The sequence below is a fragment of the Chaetura pelagica genome, unplaced genomic scaffold (assembly GCF_000747805.2).
Source record: "Chaetura pelagica isolate M959 unplaced genomic scaffold, ChaPel_1.0 scaffold18, whole genome shotgun sequence".
Classification (NCBI taxonomy): domain Eukaryota; kingdom Metazoa; phylum Chordata; class Aves; order Apodiformes; family Apodidae; genus Chaetura; species Chaetura pelagica.
The window spans coordinates 1025659-1041433 of record NW_009954310.1 but is presented as its reverse complement, the minus strand read 5'-3'; the positions used below and the strand labels follow the sequence as shown (position 1 = coordinate 1041433).

At 40.6% G+C, this 15775-nt stretch overlaps 1 protein-coding gene across 1 annotated transcript in view; it reads left to right on the top strand.

Moving 5' to 3' along the window:
• AGBL4 (ATP/GTP binding protein-like 4) overlaps positions 1–15775 on the top strand; it is a gene marked incomplete at its 5' end in the record, with an annotated part of 892811 nt that overhangs the window by 799767 nt on the left and 77269 nt on the right. The window contains one exon of the mRNA XM_010004032.1: positions 7179–7341. Within this exon, the coding sequence (XP_010002334.1) occupies positions 7179–7341 (163 nt within the window). The remainder of the gene's footprint in view (positions 1–7178; positions 7342–15775) is intronic.

Sequence of the window (15775 nt, the reverse complement as noted above, 5' to 3'; positions counted from 1 at the left end):
GAAAGAGTTTCACTACACATTAAAGGGATAATGAAGCCCCCCAAGGAGCAGATGTGTGTGCTGTGGCAAAGTACCTTTAAACTGTTATTTCTCTGAGGAGAATTGCACTCTAAAAGCCTGACAATGCGGTGCTAGGCAGCTTGTGTTTGTGGTACTCCTACAACGTGATGCTGCCTTTAAGAAAGGGAGATTGTTGCCTGCTTTCCATTGAGCAGGAGGAAGAGGACAAAAAAAGACAGGCAGTAGAATGGTGGAAATCTCTAAGGATTTGAGGCTATTTGGTCTTCAGGTTTCATTTTCAGGCTTTTCTCTTAACATTCTTAGGACAGATCAAACTGTTTCAGATCTCCTGTACATGCCTTTTTTCAGATTTCTGCAAATCAGATTCTAGTTCAGAGAATATTCCCTTGTTAAACCCAAAGTTTGTTGCCCCACCTTAGTGTTTCCTACCAGGCACAGAAGTTAGGAAAGGAGAATGCTGTTAACTGCAGAGCTGTCAGTGAGAGTGAGTGAGAGTGCCTGTTTCATGGGAATACCAGTCCAATCTGGCTGTTCCTTAGGGATCTGGAAAAACTCCAAATAATGAGATCCCTCTTTGAAATTATCCTGGATTTTTCAAGCCTTCTCTTCCCAAATTTCAGTACTCACAAATGATTTTGAGATGAAATATATTTTCCTCCTGTGCATCAGGCACATGGTAAAGCTGCAAGGTGAGATGAGTCAGGAAGTAACTTTCAATTCTGTTCCCATTTTATCACATTTCTGCTCTCATAATCCTTCCTCTCTTTTTTTTATTTTAATAATCCCATCTTCATTTCAGATGTTGGCTGCTGCTTGTTTGTAAAATAAATTTGGAAGAAGGCTGCCTGAAAGTAGCCTCCCAGGTGCTATGACTTCCAAGGCTCCAGACCCAGTTGGCATGGGCTTGCTAGTCTACCACAAAAAACACTTAACACAGAGGCTTTCCAGTCTACTAAGAGAGTTAATGGAGCTGGTGAGAGGTGGGTGTGAGGAGTGAGTTAAGGTGGTTTTTGAAGAAAGAAGTTTCTTCAGTGCTTCCAGAGAAGTAAGATCGAGTTTTGCTTGTAAGACAGCTTGATGGGCCAGCAGCTGCTAGAATGGCAGGGTGAAAGCAGTGTCTTTTGGGCACACCAGTAATTAGCTCCACCCGTATGAGCAAAGTGAGCTGCCAGTTGCCACCCCTCTCAGAGCAGCCTACAGAGGGGCAAACAGAAGAGTCACAGTCTGTAATACTGATACTTAGAATCTTCTGTGGCAAAGATTTCAGAGACAGTGCATTTCTGTGCTCTCTTTCTAACTTTTGCAGACTTCAATAAAGTGTTCTAGAAAATGAGAGTGAGTGAGTTATAGCTGATACTGTAAAACTCTTCACTGAGATGGATTTGACATTGTCTGGGCTCCAGTCCATTTCCCAGTGGCACATCTATTCTTCCTTGATGACAAGTGAGCTATTCCTTTTTTTCTAGAGCACTAACTACTAACTTTTTTATTATCACTCTTTTGCTACACTGGGGCAGTGATTTGAGGGCTTATAGAGGTCAGACCTGCTTTAGGAAAAAAGCTTGCTCTTCAGCTCTAAGAGCAGCAACAGTGGATAACTCTGGGGAGGTTGTGAGTGACTCCTGATTGCATTGGCCATTGCTGGTGCTGACAGGTGAAGAACATGAAGCAATTTGTAATGCATAATCCCAGTTTACCCCAGTAGGTAAAGTGCTTATTGCTCAGCTACAGAATGAGCAAAAAGTCAGCCATTTTTCTGTTGTTTTTTTTTGTTGTTGTTGTTTTGTTTTTAAGGGATAGTTAGCCTCAGTTGTGAGATACAGCTTATTTTCCAAATGGAAATGGCAAAGGGTAACCCAGTGTGGCTTTAATTGTGTTGGAATAGGAAACCATTCTCTATTAATTGTGTTAGAGTCTGTGTCTCTGTTTTTCTCCAGGAAGGATTTTTAACATGATTCTATGATTCTTGTGAGCGTAACAGTTCAATAGCCTTCATCCTTCTGTAAAACACTTCCTTGGACCTACACCATCAATCTGTATCTCCAAATGGGAAGTTCTCTTTATTGTGGATTTCACAGAGTTATTTGGACCTTTTAGTTTCTTGTCTTACTGGGTTGGAGAAACATCTTGGGAATGATCTTAAGTGCTGTGTGGTCTATACCCTGCTTCCCATGCTGGGAGCCTGGCAAAGCCTGACTTGCACTGTAGTCATATCTTGATTCTTTTCCTCCCTAACACATTTCAGAGGACGACAAAGATCCATTCCCCAACAAGTCCTCTATGTAGAAATACCCTTTTGTGCCCTGTCTGTTTGCCCTGCCATCAGAGAAAAGTAGAACTGGAGCTTTTATCCATCACTGGCTGGACACAAACCCTGCTTTCAGCCCTTTTTGGCATCTTTTCTTCCACTGAACAGTGGACATAGATTTACCGGGTCTTGCTTCCATGCTTTTCCTTTGTGCAACCTGAGGTTTTCTGATGCTGTAGCAAGACAAGTCTTTGGTGAAGTCAGCCATGTGCTGAGGAAGAGGTCCCACCAGTGGAAGCTCCCACCAAGCAGGGTCACTCAGATTCCAAGTCCATCAGGGTGCCGAAGGGTGGACTTGGGCAAATTCAGTCTCAAATGTGTAGAAATGTGCTGTTCTTCCTCTGTCTTTTGGAGCCTCTCTTGTGATAGATTGATACAGGCATGTAGTAAACTACTTGCCCTTACTTGACGAGTATGGACTGCTGAGGGCATTCACTCTAGTAGTTGTTAGCAAGGTGATGAAGCAGTGCTGAGAAACAGGGAGTATTCCTCAGCCATATGGGAGCTGATTAAGCTGTTGAACTCCTACACTAGATATCAGGGGGTTGAATTAATTGACACTGTGTTAAAGTCTCCTAACCAGCCAAAAGACAAGGCCACCCTAGGGGCAGGGGTTCTGGCACATTTAGAGGTCTCACCAAGGGCCAAGATTTCTTTTTTCTGCTTTGAGACCACTCCAAAAAGAATTTGCATGCATTTTTTTTCTTACTTCCTTTCATACATCTCTCTCTCTGCTGCAATATCTGAATAATGTCCAGTTGGTTTGCAAATTTCTTTGTGCTGCCTGGTGAAGCTGCCTTTAATGTTTGAGATGTAGAGAGAAGGTCAGCACACTTGGAGGCTCCCAAGTGTGTGAGAAATCCAGGTGTAGTTTTCTGGTGGGTTTTTTCCCACTGAAAAGTGGGTGAATCCTTCACCCTTCCTGCTCTGCTCTGTTAACACTGGATTCTTGTTGCTTGTCATTTACTAATCCTGTAGATAGCTATTTGTTCACTATATTTTCTCACACAGACTGGGAAGCAGAGTCCTTCTGTGAGCTTTAATGTATCTATGTGTTTTAATAATGAATTACTGTTGATTTTGTACAAATAGGCCTATTTAGGAACTTCAAAGTCTTTGGTATTTTCCCCCACCCTCCAGACTTTGTGCTTTTTGCTGTTGTTGACACTCCCATGCGATTCAGCCTTAGAGAAATAAATGTTTGTTTAGCTGTTCTCCTGCTGTGCCTGCTCAGTGCATTTGCTTAATGATGACTTCAGCTTTGCAAGGGTTTTAAGGCAATAGATTCTCCCAGAAAATTGAGAGACTCATTTCCAGACGACTACCTGTGTTCTTCCCCACTCTTGTTTGCCCCTTCCACCCCTTCCCCCCACTTCAAGTCTCTTTTCCCCAGACTAGAATTTGATTAATGTGTGTGCAAAAGGTCTTTCTTTGCCATAATAATACATGGCTTTTCAAAGGCTTTGTTTCAACATGATCATTTGCCAAACTCAACTCTGGTGAGGAGTTAAAGTTTTGCCTGGTTATTTCTCCACTCCATTTATCTTGACTCGAAACATTGAGTAGAAAGTTGGACTCAAGCAAGTGCCTGCTGCCCTTCCTTGTCACTAGTTGAATTTTCTGTCATTTTCTTCTCATCTGAAACAAATCAAATCACATCCTGCCTTACAACAGCTGCTCTAGAGCCAACCCCACACTGCTGTTTTAAAGCATGCAAGTGTTCATATTTATAAGGTTTTACATTTTGTTTTCTCTACCTCAACTTTCTTGAGTCAAATCAGATATCTTTTTACTCAAGACATCAAGTTGATATATGCCATCATTTTTTATTATTTTTTTTTTGTGAATTAAGACAAATGTAACTTCCAAAATCTACATTTAGGCACCTAAGTTAAGGTTCAGCTTCTTTTTATTCCTGGAAGCACAGCACTACCTGGCAAAGAAATGAAAAGGTGATTTTATTAATGCTATTGGCATTTGAAGTAATTTTACACAGCTGAAACTGGACATCTTCTATTAAACAAACAAAAAAGAAAGAAACCCTCTCCCCAAAATAAAACCCAGACAAGGAAATAGCAGTGTAAAAATTCAAACTCTGGAAATGCACAAATTTTATAGGGCTTTTTTTGGCCATTTATAAAACTTTCTTCAGATTATTTGAACTACTTATGCTTCACTTTTGAAATATGGCAAGTATAATTTTGCCAATAACCAGATCCAACTTCTGAGCTATTTTCTGCCAGAAAGCAAAAATCACTTCAGTGAAGTAATACATCAGATTCTCTCTTCATCTATTTCCAGCTGATGAGGTTTCAGCTTATAGCAGAGATTGTTTTTATTAGGCCCTTAGTACATGACCTGGCACTTGTACAGCTGAGTTCCATCTGACTACGATCACTCTGCTCCTCGAAGTCATCCTACTACTTTTTTTTGGTATGATATTCAGAACCTCCTCCATAATGGTGATTCATTCCACAATGTGTCATCAGCAAGTTTTGTTGGCATGGTCCTCCTTTACCTTGCCAAGAGCTGTGATGAAAATATTATGTAAGATTTATCTCAAGAATCATCTATGAGGAATTCAACTCATAACCTTCCTCTAGCCTGGCTGGAATCATGGGAAATAGAGCTGGAAAGACTCTCATGTCCAAACTGCATCCCAAAGACATGAACTATACTCAAACAGATACGTCTCCATTTTTTTCTTAAACATAGTTGATGAGATTCCATAATCTTCACAGATATTCCAAATCAGTAACCAAGTCTCCTAATCACTGCAGCACCTCTGTCCCTAATGTCTGCCTGGAGTCCCTTCTCTGACATTTTTATTGTTTTCCCTGTGTGAAATACAGCCAAGGAATTAGCTTGTTCCCTTGTGAGTGATGCTTCAGCTCACAAACCACACAATATCATGTTCTGACATGTTTGTTGTCTTCTTCCTTTGAGGTAGCTGCACACACACACATTCGTCAGCTGATGCTTCGTGCATTCGATGTTCCACCACAGGCACTTGTTTGAACACAAAGCACTATCCATCGAAATCAATGTTTACTTGATTTACGAAGCAATCCCCAGAGCATGATCATCTTCTGCTGGGTTTCTGAATTTTAACTGAACACAAAACTTGCCTCAGTTTCAGGGTCTCAGGAGCCTTCTGAAGGGTTCTTTTGCAGGAAGTCAGAGAACATTCCCTCTTGCATTTCCTCCGCATATAAAATTAACAATTAATTTCCCTATCAGTCCTTATGAACACTTTACCTCCCTGTCCCATAGGTATTCAGAATACCCTCAAGGTTTCTGCCATGTAATTTGGAGGAAATGATATGATACATTCATATCAGAATACATTCTGTGTATAGTTTACCATAAAACTAAATATTGTGTTACCTCAAAGACACCAAGTTGCATTTGGAGACTCTTATAGATAATGCTAATAAGAAACCCAATTCCATCTTATTCTAATTAACCTGGAAAGCCTTCCTTTTTATAGTATGAGAGAGACTTCAAAACATTCAGAATGTTAATAAGCCCACAGCTATTTTCATCCTTTATTTCTTCTGGTATACACTATGAATCAATAATTATTGCTCAGTGTTAGTCTGATATTCTTTGTCTAGAAAGCTTTAACATTTTGACCATTGCATCTACTTTTTAAATATGAAAGAAATCTTATTTCTCCTGTTTTTGAGAGGAGATGGACTGGATAAATAGTAGCATTGTATTGACAAGAAAAGATGTTAGCCTTAAGGTTCAATAGGAGGACTCTGGATAGCTCAAGGAATTCTCCATGGGCACGATGACTGAACAGCAAGCTGTGTTAAGGCTTCTTTATGTTTCTCTGACAAAGTAAAAGTCTTTAAAGCAGAAGATATTAAAGCCTTTTATGCAACACGTCCGAGTTGGATCTACTAAGCACTTTTCTTTTTTTTTTGGTGTGCTGGTTACTAACTTGTGCTGAGCCCAGATCAACTCAGTCTAACAGTTATGAGGCTTGTGAATAGAGACTGATAACCAGCAATGAAATCAGAATCCAGTTTTCTGTCTAGTTGGTAGGAACAAGCTTTGAAACTTCAATCAACCTGGAGAGGAGTTCCCCTTTAATCTCCAGTTGTCTGGCCTCCAAAGGAGAACTAGAAGTCATTTCTGGAAATACTTGGAGTCTTTCTCTCCACCCCTCAAACAAATAGTCATAAAGCTGTGGGGTTCTTAAAGCCAGATCTTCTGTAATAGCACAAAATGTTGCCTTTTATACTGTGCTGCTAATGCTGCAAATTAGTGCAATATATTTTTCCAGCCAGAGAGCAACACCCAGTTAATATTTAGGTTAGAGAAGTGTGAATTTGTGTGACCTAACTTAAGAACCAGTCAAATGTCTTGGGTGAGGAAGTTTCACTAAAAATGAAAATGCCACTGTGTTTCTACTCTGATTAAAAGAGTCTTGGGTAAGGGGTGGTGGAGAATGGTTCTGATAAAGGGAAAGGCTTTAGAGAGAAGGAACCCAATATCCAAATAATAGTCCATCATAACTTTTGAGAATAGGGGGTCTGGAAGTTTCACTTTCAACTCAAGCAAATGACAGGCTTTCTTTGTGTTATTGGAAAGGGGAGGAGAAAAGCTAGAGAAACAAGTTTAATTTTGTACAAGTTTGCAAAGCATTATTTATAGTCTGTGGCCAGAACTCTGTTCCCAGTAATGGTCTCTCCAGGCCATTCTCAAAAAATCTCATATAGTGTAAATAAGATTTGGCAATATGAAAGTAACTGTTCTTTATTTTAATTAACTCCTTCCCAACCATTTGCTTGTTCCTCTCACAAATTCTCTTTATGTGTTTGTGTGCTTCCTCCTGCAGTCCAGCACATCATTCAACAGAGATGCTGTGAAAGCAGGGACAGGCCGGCGTTTCCTTGGTGGGCTGTTAAATGATACATCCTACTGCTACACTCTGGAAGTCTCATTCTACAGTTACATACTGGGTGGACCTACTTCTGCTGTCCCCTACACAGAAGAAGCATGTATCCTTTTGAAATCCATCCTCCCCTTGCAGCACGTGGGACCTGGACACTTCAGGTAAATACTTCTATCTCAATAAGAGTTTGCTGAGATAGGAACACACAAGTGGAAATGTGAGTCTGCTCCTGATTCTTCAATTTCCCTCATATTGATTCTCCATACTGTGGAAATTCAAGAAGAGAAAGGCATATTAGATCAAATAAGCCATTTCCCCCTTGTAGGAGATTGTCTCACACACTTATAATAGGAACTAGTCCTGGAGAGCCTGTGATCCATTCTCTTCCACAGTCTTCCATTTCTTTCTTCATTTCTCCCCTCATTCTCTCATTATCCTTGTGTTTTTATTACTGTTTTAATCGGAACTTGAAAGTGCATCTTTGGTACTGAGTTAAAATATCTTCTCTGCTTTTGAACTGCAGGCAAAAGGCTCTAAAGGATCCATTAGGTTCTGCAGCTGCCTCAGGGCCAGGTCTTTAACAAAGAAATGGAAAGCGAGCCCTGCAAACAAAACCAACAAAGTTGTTTGCGTTTTTGAGTGCTCAAAGAGGAGCAATGTCTCATTCTTCAAAAAAACACACATCCATCTGGCTACCTCAATGTATCAGCAATTTGTAGAATTATTCTGACTGGTCTTATGATTTATTTTTATGGTTTTCTTTTAGTCACCCTGCTCAATCCAATAACGAGCGCCCATACTTCAAGCTTGGGTGTGTTATTTCATTTTGGCATTCTGTCTGGTAACATTTGAAATTTCCACAGGTTTAGAAACCTCTGCAGAGGGAAAAAGATTAGCTATTTACCTCTCCACTGCAGTTTGGAAGTTGGGAAAGGTTTACAGCTTCAGGGTAGCAAGGGGAAAATTTTCATATGAGACATAATTCTTCACCGTCCATGCATGTGTGCACACTGTGTGGGAATGAGAGGGGGGAAAACAGGGAGCAGGAAAAGGAATTCTTAATCATTTGGGGCTTTCTGGTTTGGCTTCTCCACTGAAAGTGAAATCTGGGGGAAGGAGGGGGATAAATATATTAAGGTGACTTTTTGCACAATAACGTAAAAAAAATTGCCATTACTGTTAGGTTTAGGTATTTATTTTCTTATGTTGGTATTTCAGTGTTTTAAAAACACGTGCCTTAGTTTAACCTTTAATGTTTTGCCTCACTCAGTACTCGTTGTACTGACAACTGCTTACGTGCCTTATTTGTCAAGAACAGCTTTTGCAGTGAGGAGTAGAAAGAGTCCCTATTGGATCATTAATCCCTTGAGTGTGTTTTTATTCATGACTTGTGAGTCTTGCTGGCTTGGTTTCCTTTCCCATAAATACCTTTGTTTCATGCTTCACATTACAAAGGTTTTGGGTGTGGGATCAAGCATCTCTATTTGCTTGGCTTACCTTTTGCAGACAGAGCTGCTTGTGAGCATCAGCAGCTGGAGCACAGAGGTCCTTCTTGGTGGTGATGTTTGGAAAGCTCAAGCAGGAGGAGCTTGATTTCTACACTTACATTTTCATATAGCTGGGTGAAATAGCAGGAGAAGCTGGTTTTGACTGGCCTGACAGAGCAAGCAGGGAAGACTCCTTGCCCAACACAGTGTGATCCACTGGCATTTTGCCCTGGTAGGTCTTATTTTCTTTCCAATGGAGAGATTCCACAAAGAGTGCTGTTTATGACAGCTTTTCCTCATGTGTGCAGTTTCCTAGTTGCAGAAAGAAATGGAGCTGATTGCAGCAGTCTCGAGGCTGGTCTGCTCTAGCACAGGAGCAGCTGGATTTATGTACATCCTGTCCTGGCAGGGAAGAAGTTTCATATCACCCAAATGCCTATGACTAGAAGTAAAACAATTGCAGAACATTCCAATTTAGCCTGCACAGCTCTTCGAAGGTATCTGCAAGTCAGTGAGTAAGTAATGCTCAGATTTTGTAATGGACCTGAACCAAAGACACAGCCAGTCAGTTCATATTGGCCTCCAAGGACAGCTGTGCTTCTATTAACTGCCTAGATACATTCAGACAGCAAGTCAAGCAAATAAATGAAGAAAATACAGTAAGCCCCCAAAAATGTGATCTGATAGAGCAAGTATTCAGGAAATCTGCCTTCAAAGATGTATTTCTTACAACTGTGTTCATCCCACTGTAATATTATTGGGTCCTGGAGGATTTTGTTTCGTTTTAATAGAAAAAGGATCAGGGAGACTAGAATTGTTCAAATCTTCTAGCATTGGATTAAGAAGTGCAGATAGAGAGACAGCCTCAAATTCAGGGAATCTATGGCCTTGAACAGAGACTATAAAGCAGATCACACCCCCCATTCATAAACTAGCCATACTGGCTCCACATAGACACACAAAAAAATTAGGATCTCCAGGTTCTCCAAAAATATTAGTTTAGCCTAATGTTGTTCCTGTTGGCAGATGAGAAAGCTGAAAAAAGTCTGCATAGTCTTTTGTTTTACTGGTGGCATGGAACTGTACCTGTCAGCTTCTTTCCTTTACAGCATTCATAGAAAATAAGATCATCGTGCTGTACTAACACATTTCATGCTGTTTTGTAAGTAGATTAGGTTTGTTGTTTTATTTTTTTTAAATCTCCATGTTCCTCAGGGTTTATGTGCTAGCATTGTGATCTATACAAACCTCTACTTGAGCTTGGAATACATACACTTATACTTTGGGTGAGATGATGCATTTTGTTCACTGTTTGTGTGACTGAAACATACTTTGTAATTATTGAGACGCGTGGATATCTTACATGCATGAAAATGGGAGACAGATTGTCAGTCAGTGTGGACAGTAATTTCTCCAATAAGAACAGTAAGAAAATTTTGTAGAAAGAAGAGAAGGTGTTCTTAAAAGTGGCAATCTTATCCAAATTGCTCCAGTTAGTAGAATGACTGCAGGCATTCGCCTAAATGAAATACCTCAGAGATTCAGAATTTAGAAGATTACACCTGGTGTGTTGTAGAAAAATAAAATTTCCCCATAAGGCTGCACTATTTAAATGAAATCCAGGAGTGAAGGATCAGTGTGTGCAGGGAAAATACTTCTGGGACATGTATGGTGGGACAGCAGCATCCTGCAGAGTGCTGAATTTCTGGCCTCTTCCAACAGAGAGAGTTAACATGGTTGCACAAATGTCTCAGGCCTCAATTAGCACTGCATCAGTAACGGTTACTGCTGGAATGCCTCTCATATTTTCGTCTTGCAAACAAAGCACTACATCAGGTGTAACTTCCTGAGCATCCTGGTGTACATTCCTGCAGAGGTATGTGTGTGCCTGGTAGGTCTGTGTCTAACTGATATGTGCCTGGTGTATGAGAAATGTTAAGGATGTGTTTTGTAAGCCTGGCTCTGCAGAATAACCTGTGATAACATGTACTGTAGATAACAGTGAATGGACTCTGTTTCGAAGGCATAATAAGAGGATTGTAGGCTTGTCAGTTAGTTACCTGGAAGTGGACAGAGAAATGTTTAAAACCCTGCTCACATAGGCACACGTTTGGTGGTAACTGATTAAAAAGGCAGTGCAGCAAGAGTTTGCTCAGCACCAGGTAAAGAAGATTTAAAATGAGCTGATATGCTTCCATTAAATACCATGTTTTACTAGGCATTTACAGGGCTTATGACACAAGGCATGTAAACTGCTCTGCAACATTCACCACGAGCAGCTCAACTGCTGATCTGTCTAGATGCACACCAGCCTCATAGCTGGGCAGGGAACAAAGGATAAAAGAGGGGGAGGAAGGATGAATTCCCAGCTGAAGGACTCTGAGTGCTGTGCTGATAGCACACCCAGAATTGCTTTTCACTACAGGTGCTGATCAGCAGCCAGCACAGCCTGACCTGAGAGTGGCCAGTAAAGGAGTCTCACATCAACAGTTTTTAAAATCTATTGGATTCACTTTTTAGAGTGTTTGAACTGGATCCCTGCTGCACAGCAGGGAGCCCATAAGAAAGCATAAAGGGTTTTACTCTCTTCCAAAGAGCAGCCATGAAGTAGGGAGTCAGGAGACCAGGTAAGAACTGGTAGGATTGTAGCCTAGTAGCTGTAGAGGAGGGAATAATCGTCAAGTAGGATGGGCAACACAGTTGTCAGTGTGTCCATGACTTTTTTTGTGTGTGTATTTTAATAATAATTCTAAGCTTAGTCCAGGTGGAGAAGGCTGTCATCCAAAGATGGGCCTTTAGTAATCTATGTGTGTGATTTTACTCATTGAAATATATATTCCAGGAGACTGGAACCCTGGGCTGAGGCATTGATGGAACAGTTCTCCTTTGTACAATTTTTCATTTCACCACTTTAATGTCTTCAATGTAAAGCATGAATCTAATGAAACTTCATTTGGAAAACAAGCAAATAAACAAAAAGTATTTTGGAAGCCAGAGGTGAAGAACAGAGAAATGAATTACTGATATTATCCCAAGGTAGGTCTTTTCACACTGCAAACAGCTGAAAAATGTTCACATTACTTTAAAACAATATAACTGAATCGCCTTGAAAAGATATCACTTGTTATTTTTCACTTCACTCAATGTGTTGAATTAGAAGCTTTATATCCCTTAAACGGTATATTTACACTCCTGAACTCTCTCTCCTGTTTATGGACATTGAAAAGGTACTTCTGTGGCCACAGGATGAAAACTTGGATTGCCTAGAACCTCTTCAGGTGCTTAACAGGAACAGGTGTCTTGGACTCTTGGCACAGTTGGGACCACTGGGTTCACAGTTATTCTTAACTAACTTCAAGCAGAATATCAGTCTGCCACTTGACAGGGGACTTGGGAAGTTAAATCCCTTGGAAGAAACAGTCATTTGCTTATATCCAGTGCTGATAAAGCTGGGGGAGTTCTGCAGATGTTATCCAGTGTGGCTTCTATTTGAACCTGATTTAGAGCTTGTTGCCAAGATGATTTCAAAGTAAATCAGACACATACTCAGGAAAGGACCTCCAGAGATCTGCATCCTCATCCTCTTCTGCTTTGCTCCTAGAAACAGCCTCCTTTCTGTGCATTGCAAAAAGTGTCATTAATCCTAATCCTGGAGTTTTTCCTAAGAGTGCCCTCCTTGCACATCATCTCTCCAGTATTTTGTTGTTTCTCAGTACCATGTTTTGGGCTGTCTTTGAGGAAGGAAAACAACATCCTCTTTCAACTCCCCAGTCTGTGTGGAAGTGTCAAGGTTTACAGCCACAATTTCAAATGCTCTTAATATTACTGGAAGCATAGAGTTAAATTATAGAGTTGTAAAGTTACTTTATAGTGATAGTGCTGTCAAGCATCAATATCTCTGCCCCAGGGCACCATGGAAACTCAGTTAATGATATAAGAAGCTGATATTTTTCAGGGTTGCAGCTGTTGGCTCATACCCAGAAGGAATGTGTGTGTGTGCTCATATTGGGTGTATATAGGGGGACCTGCTCAAAGAAAATTAAGAAACAGTCAAAGTCTGTTTAATGAAGCACAGTGGAATTAACGTACAAAGCAGTAGATGGTGTTGCAGTATGCACACCTCTTTCCTTCACAGAACTCAGTACAGTGGACAGTGTTGTAGAAAAAGACTTATTTTTCTGCAAGAGAGCATGAATTTGGGGGGGGAGTGTATATTTGTATGTAGATGTGTTTATCTAGTTGCCTGTAGCACTAACTACATCAATCTCTGCAGACACCATCTGAGAGTATCAGTAAAGAAATGGAAATTAAGGCAAGGGACTACAGTCAAGTTAGGAATATCTATAATTTTTGTAATGGATTTCTTAGCATCTGTATCCCAAAGTGCTTTGATAGCCTCAGATGAAAGATGCTACAAAAGAGCAAAGTGTTATTATAAAGGTGGTGTTTTTTTTTTCTCTTTTAAAGAAAGATACATCTTTTTTTCTGAAATGTAGAATATCAGTATTGGAAGGAATCTTCAAAGTGTTTCCTGGGGATTTAACTGTATGATTCCAGTCACTTTTTGGCTAGGAGCCAGGCATCAAATCCCTTGCATGCAAGAGAGGAAATGGTTGTGCAGTTAACTGCTGCAGTAAGAGCGGCCTTGAGTCAGTGATTCTGTGTGTCCAGGTGCTTTGCAGGCTGCCTGTTTGGTAAGAATTCTTGTGGCTTTCTGTGAGGAAGGAAGGGAGAGCAGGTCAGACTTTCAGTACCTGTTTTAGGTACAAGTAAAAGAGAGTTTGTAACTTGAGGGAAATGAAGCACCCAATATACTGAGTGGCTACCTGACCTATCAGATTTTTAAGGTGCAAGTTAGACTGAGCTCCCTGGTTTGCTCCAGAGTTCTGTTGTCCTGAAAATTGTAAAGGAGGACACCATAAGGGTGTAGATAATTTCCTGCTTCTTGTGGACACAAACTTCTTTCCCAGGGATAGTAAGGTACAGAGAAGAGAAGAGATGGCTATTGTGGGACCAGAATATAAGCAGGGTGCATAACTAAACCCAGAAGCTTAGAAATGCTCTCAAATCAATTTTAGATGTAAATGCAGGAACTTGCCTTCTTTGAAGAGCAGAAAGAATTCAGCAGGGAATTTGCACAGGCTGACTTGAGAACCGTCAATATTGACAGCCTTATTCAGGAGCAGGGGCCTTGTGGACAGATGGAGCATGAGTGTCTTCCTGAGGCACGTGTTCAAATATTGTCCCTGCTTTCCACCAGCTCTCTTCAACTCAGTGCTGGCAGAGCATGTGCTCTTTGGCCTAGGTAGTGTTGTCAGTCAGGAAGACTGATCCTTATAAGCCAGCCAAGATGAGGAAGTCCAGCTCTAAAAATTGTCTTATACCCAATGCATCCTTTGGGGTTTCTGTTGAGACACCTCATGCGAACTGGTGCCAACCTGTCACTCAGGTTTTACTGATTGAAATCCTCATCAGTGCTTTCCATTCAAACTAACAGTGACTTACAGTTGCTATCAAGCCAGATAAATCAGTGCCCTCCAAGAACAGGACTTTAATTCAAAATAGTTTTGATAGTGGTTTAAAAAAATCATACAAATTTCCAGTTAATAATTCAAATTAGAACATTTTTCCATTAGTATTTCTTATCCACCAAGAATAAAATAAATTAGACCAAGCACAAGCACAAGCAATGCTTTCGCTGATTGATTTTAAGGTGAAGTTGATGACATGAATGATTGCGGAGTTGTGGTTAACATAAAAAAGGGGGAAAGTTCCCTTCAGGCACTGCTGCCCCTCCTGGAACTGGCTTGCAAGGTCTTGAACACTTCTCTTACAAACTGGCTTTTCTATAAACTTGTGTTTTTCCTGTGTCTTATAAGCAACTTAGGCAAAACAAAGCATATGGAACTGATAGTGAGGCTCCTGGTGGCTCAGAGCACCAAACAGATGCTATTAGACCTGTAGTTAAAATAATTCTTTGGTAAATGTTAAATTCCTATTAGTAACACTTGCTAAACTTAAGTGCAAAGGAAAGGGCAAGGCTAATCTGAAAGGCAACAGAGAGCAGGACTGCAGACATAGGAACAATTTGTTGGAAATGTCTGAGGGGAGTGGTTAATAAGACTAAAGAGTAACGTCTGTGGGTTGAAGATTTAGGTTGGGAGAGGGCTTTAGCTAGTGCTGTGCTTTGGAGATTTCCCAAATGTCAATGGGAATGAAAAGAAAAAAGCAATTCAGAACGAGGTGGTTTTCAAAAAGCAGCAAACAGAAACATTGCAGTGTCTCTGTGATAGGTCTCTGCTTTCTGCCAGCCAGTGGTGGTGTCTCCGTGGCTCAACATTTGTAATTTTTTTTCTTTTCTCTGTCTCTCTTCACTTCTGGCTGAGCCTTCTAGTCCGTGCCTGCCTGTCTTGTGTCTGTATCCTCACAATCTTCTTTGCAGTTTTAGGTTTTTACACCTACTCTATGCTTTCCTGTTTTCTCACTGGATTTTTTGCAGCTGGTGTTTCATTAATCAGACACACCCAGTCTTTGCTTTTTCCTCACTTTGTGCTGTCTTGCACCTAAACTATTCCTTTTTTCTTTTGCATTTTGCCACTTAAAGGCTCAGCAGGGCCTTCTGGTGGTTAAATGTAATTCTAGGGTAGGAGCAGAGGTTATTTTTTGCTACTGCTTCTTTACTTCCAAATATCAACATCCCGAAAGCAAATCAGACATGGTTTTTTTAGGAAACTCAACAAAGAAATGAATGTCTTTGCATGTGTCTTTTGCACATCCATGAGTGTCTTTCTCAGCTGCTTGACCAATTGCAACTGAATTTAACAGTGATGAAGGTCTCATAGATATTATATTCCTACAAGTTCAATGAAAAATAGCTTGCTGAACGAGTGGAGAGTCCAAAATTAATCTCTCCAGCAGGGACAGCTGCATCTCTACTGTTAGAAACCAGAGGACAGCAGGCATGAAAGTCACAGGAAGCAGATCCCACATGTCTTTGCCTTCTGTGGGCCTCCCACTGGTGAGTAGACACCTCACTTCACTTTCCTTTTCCCT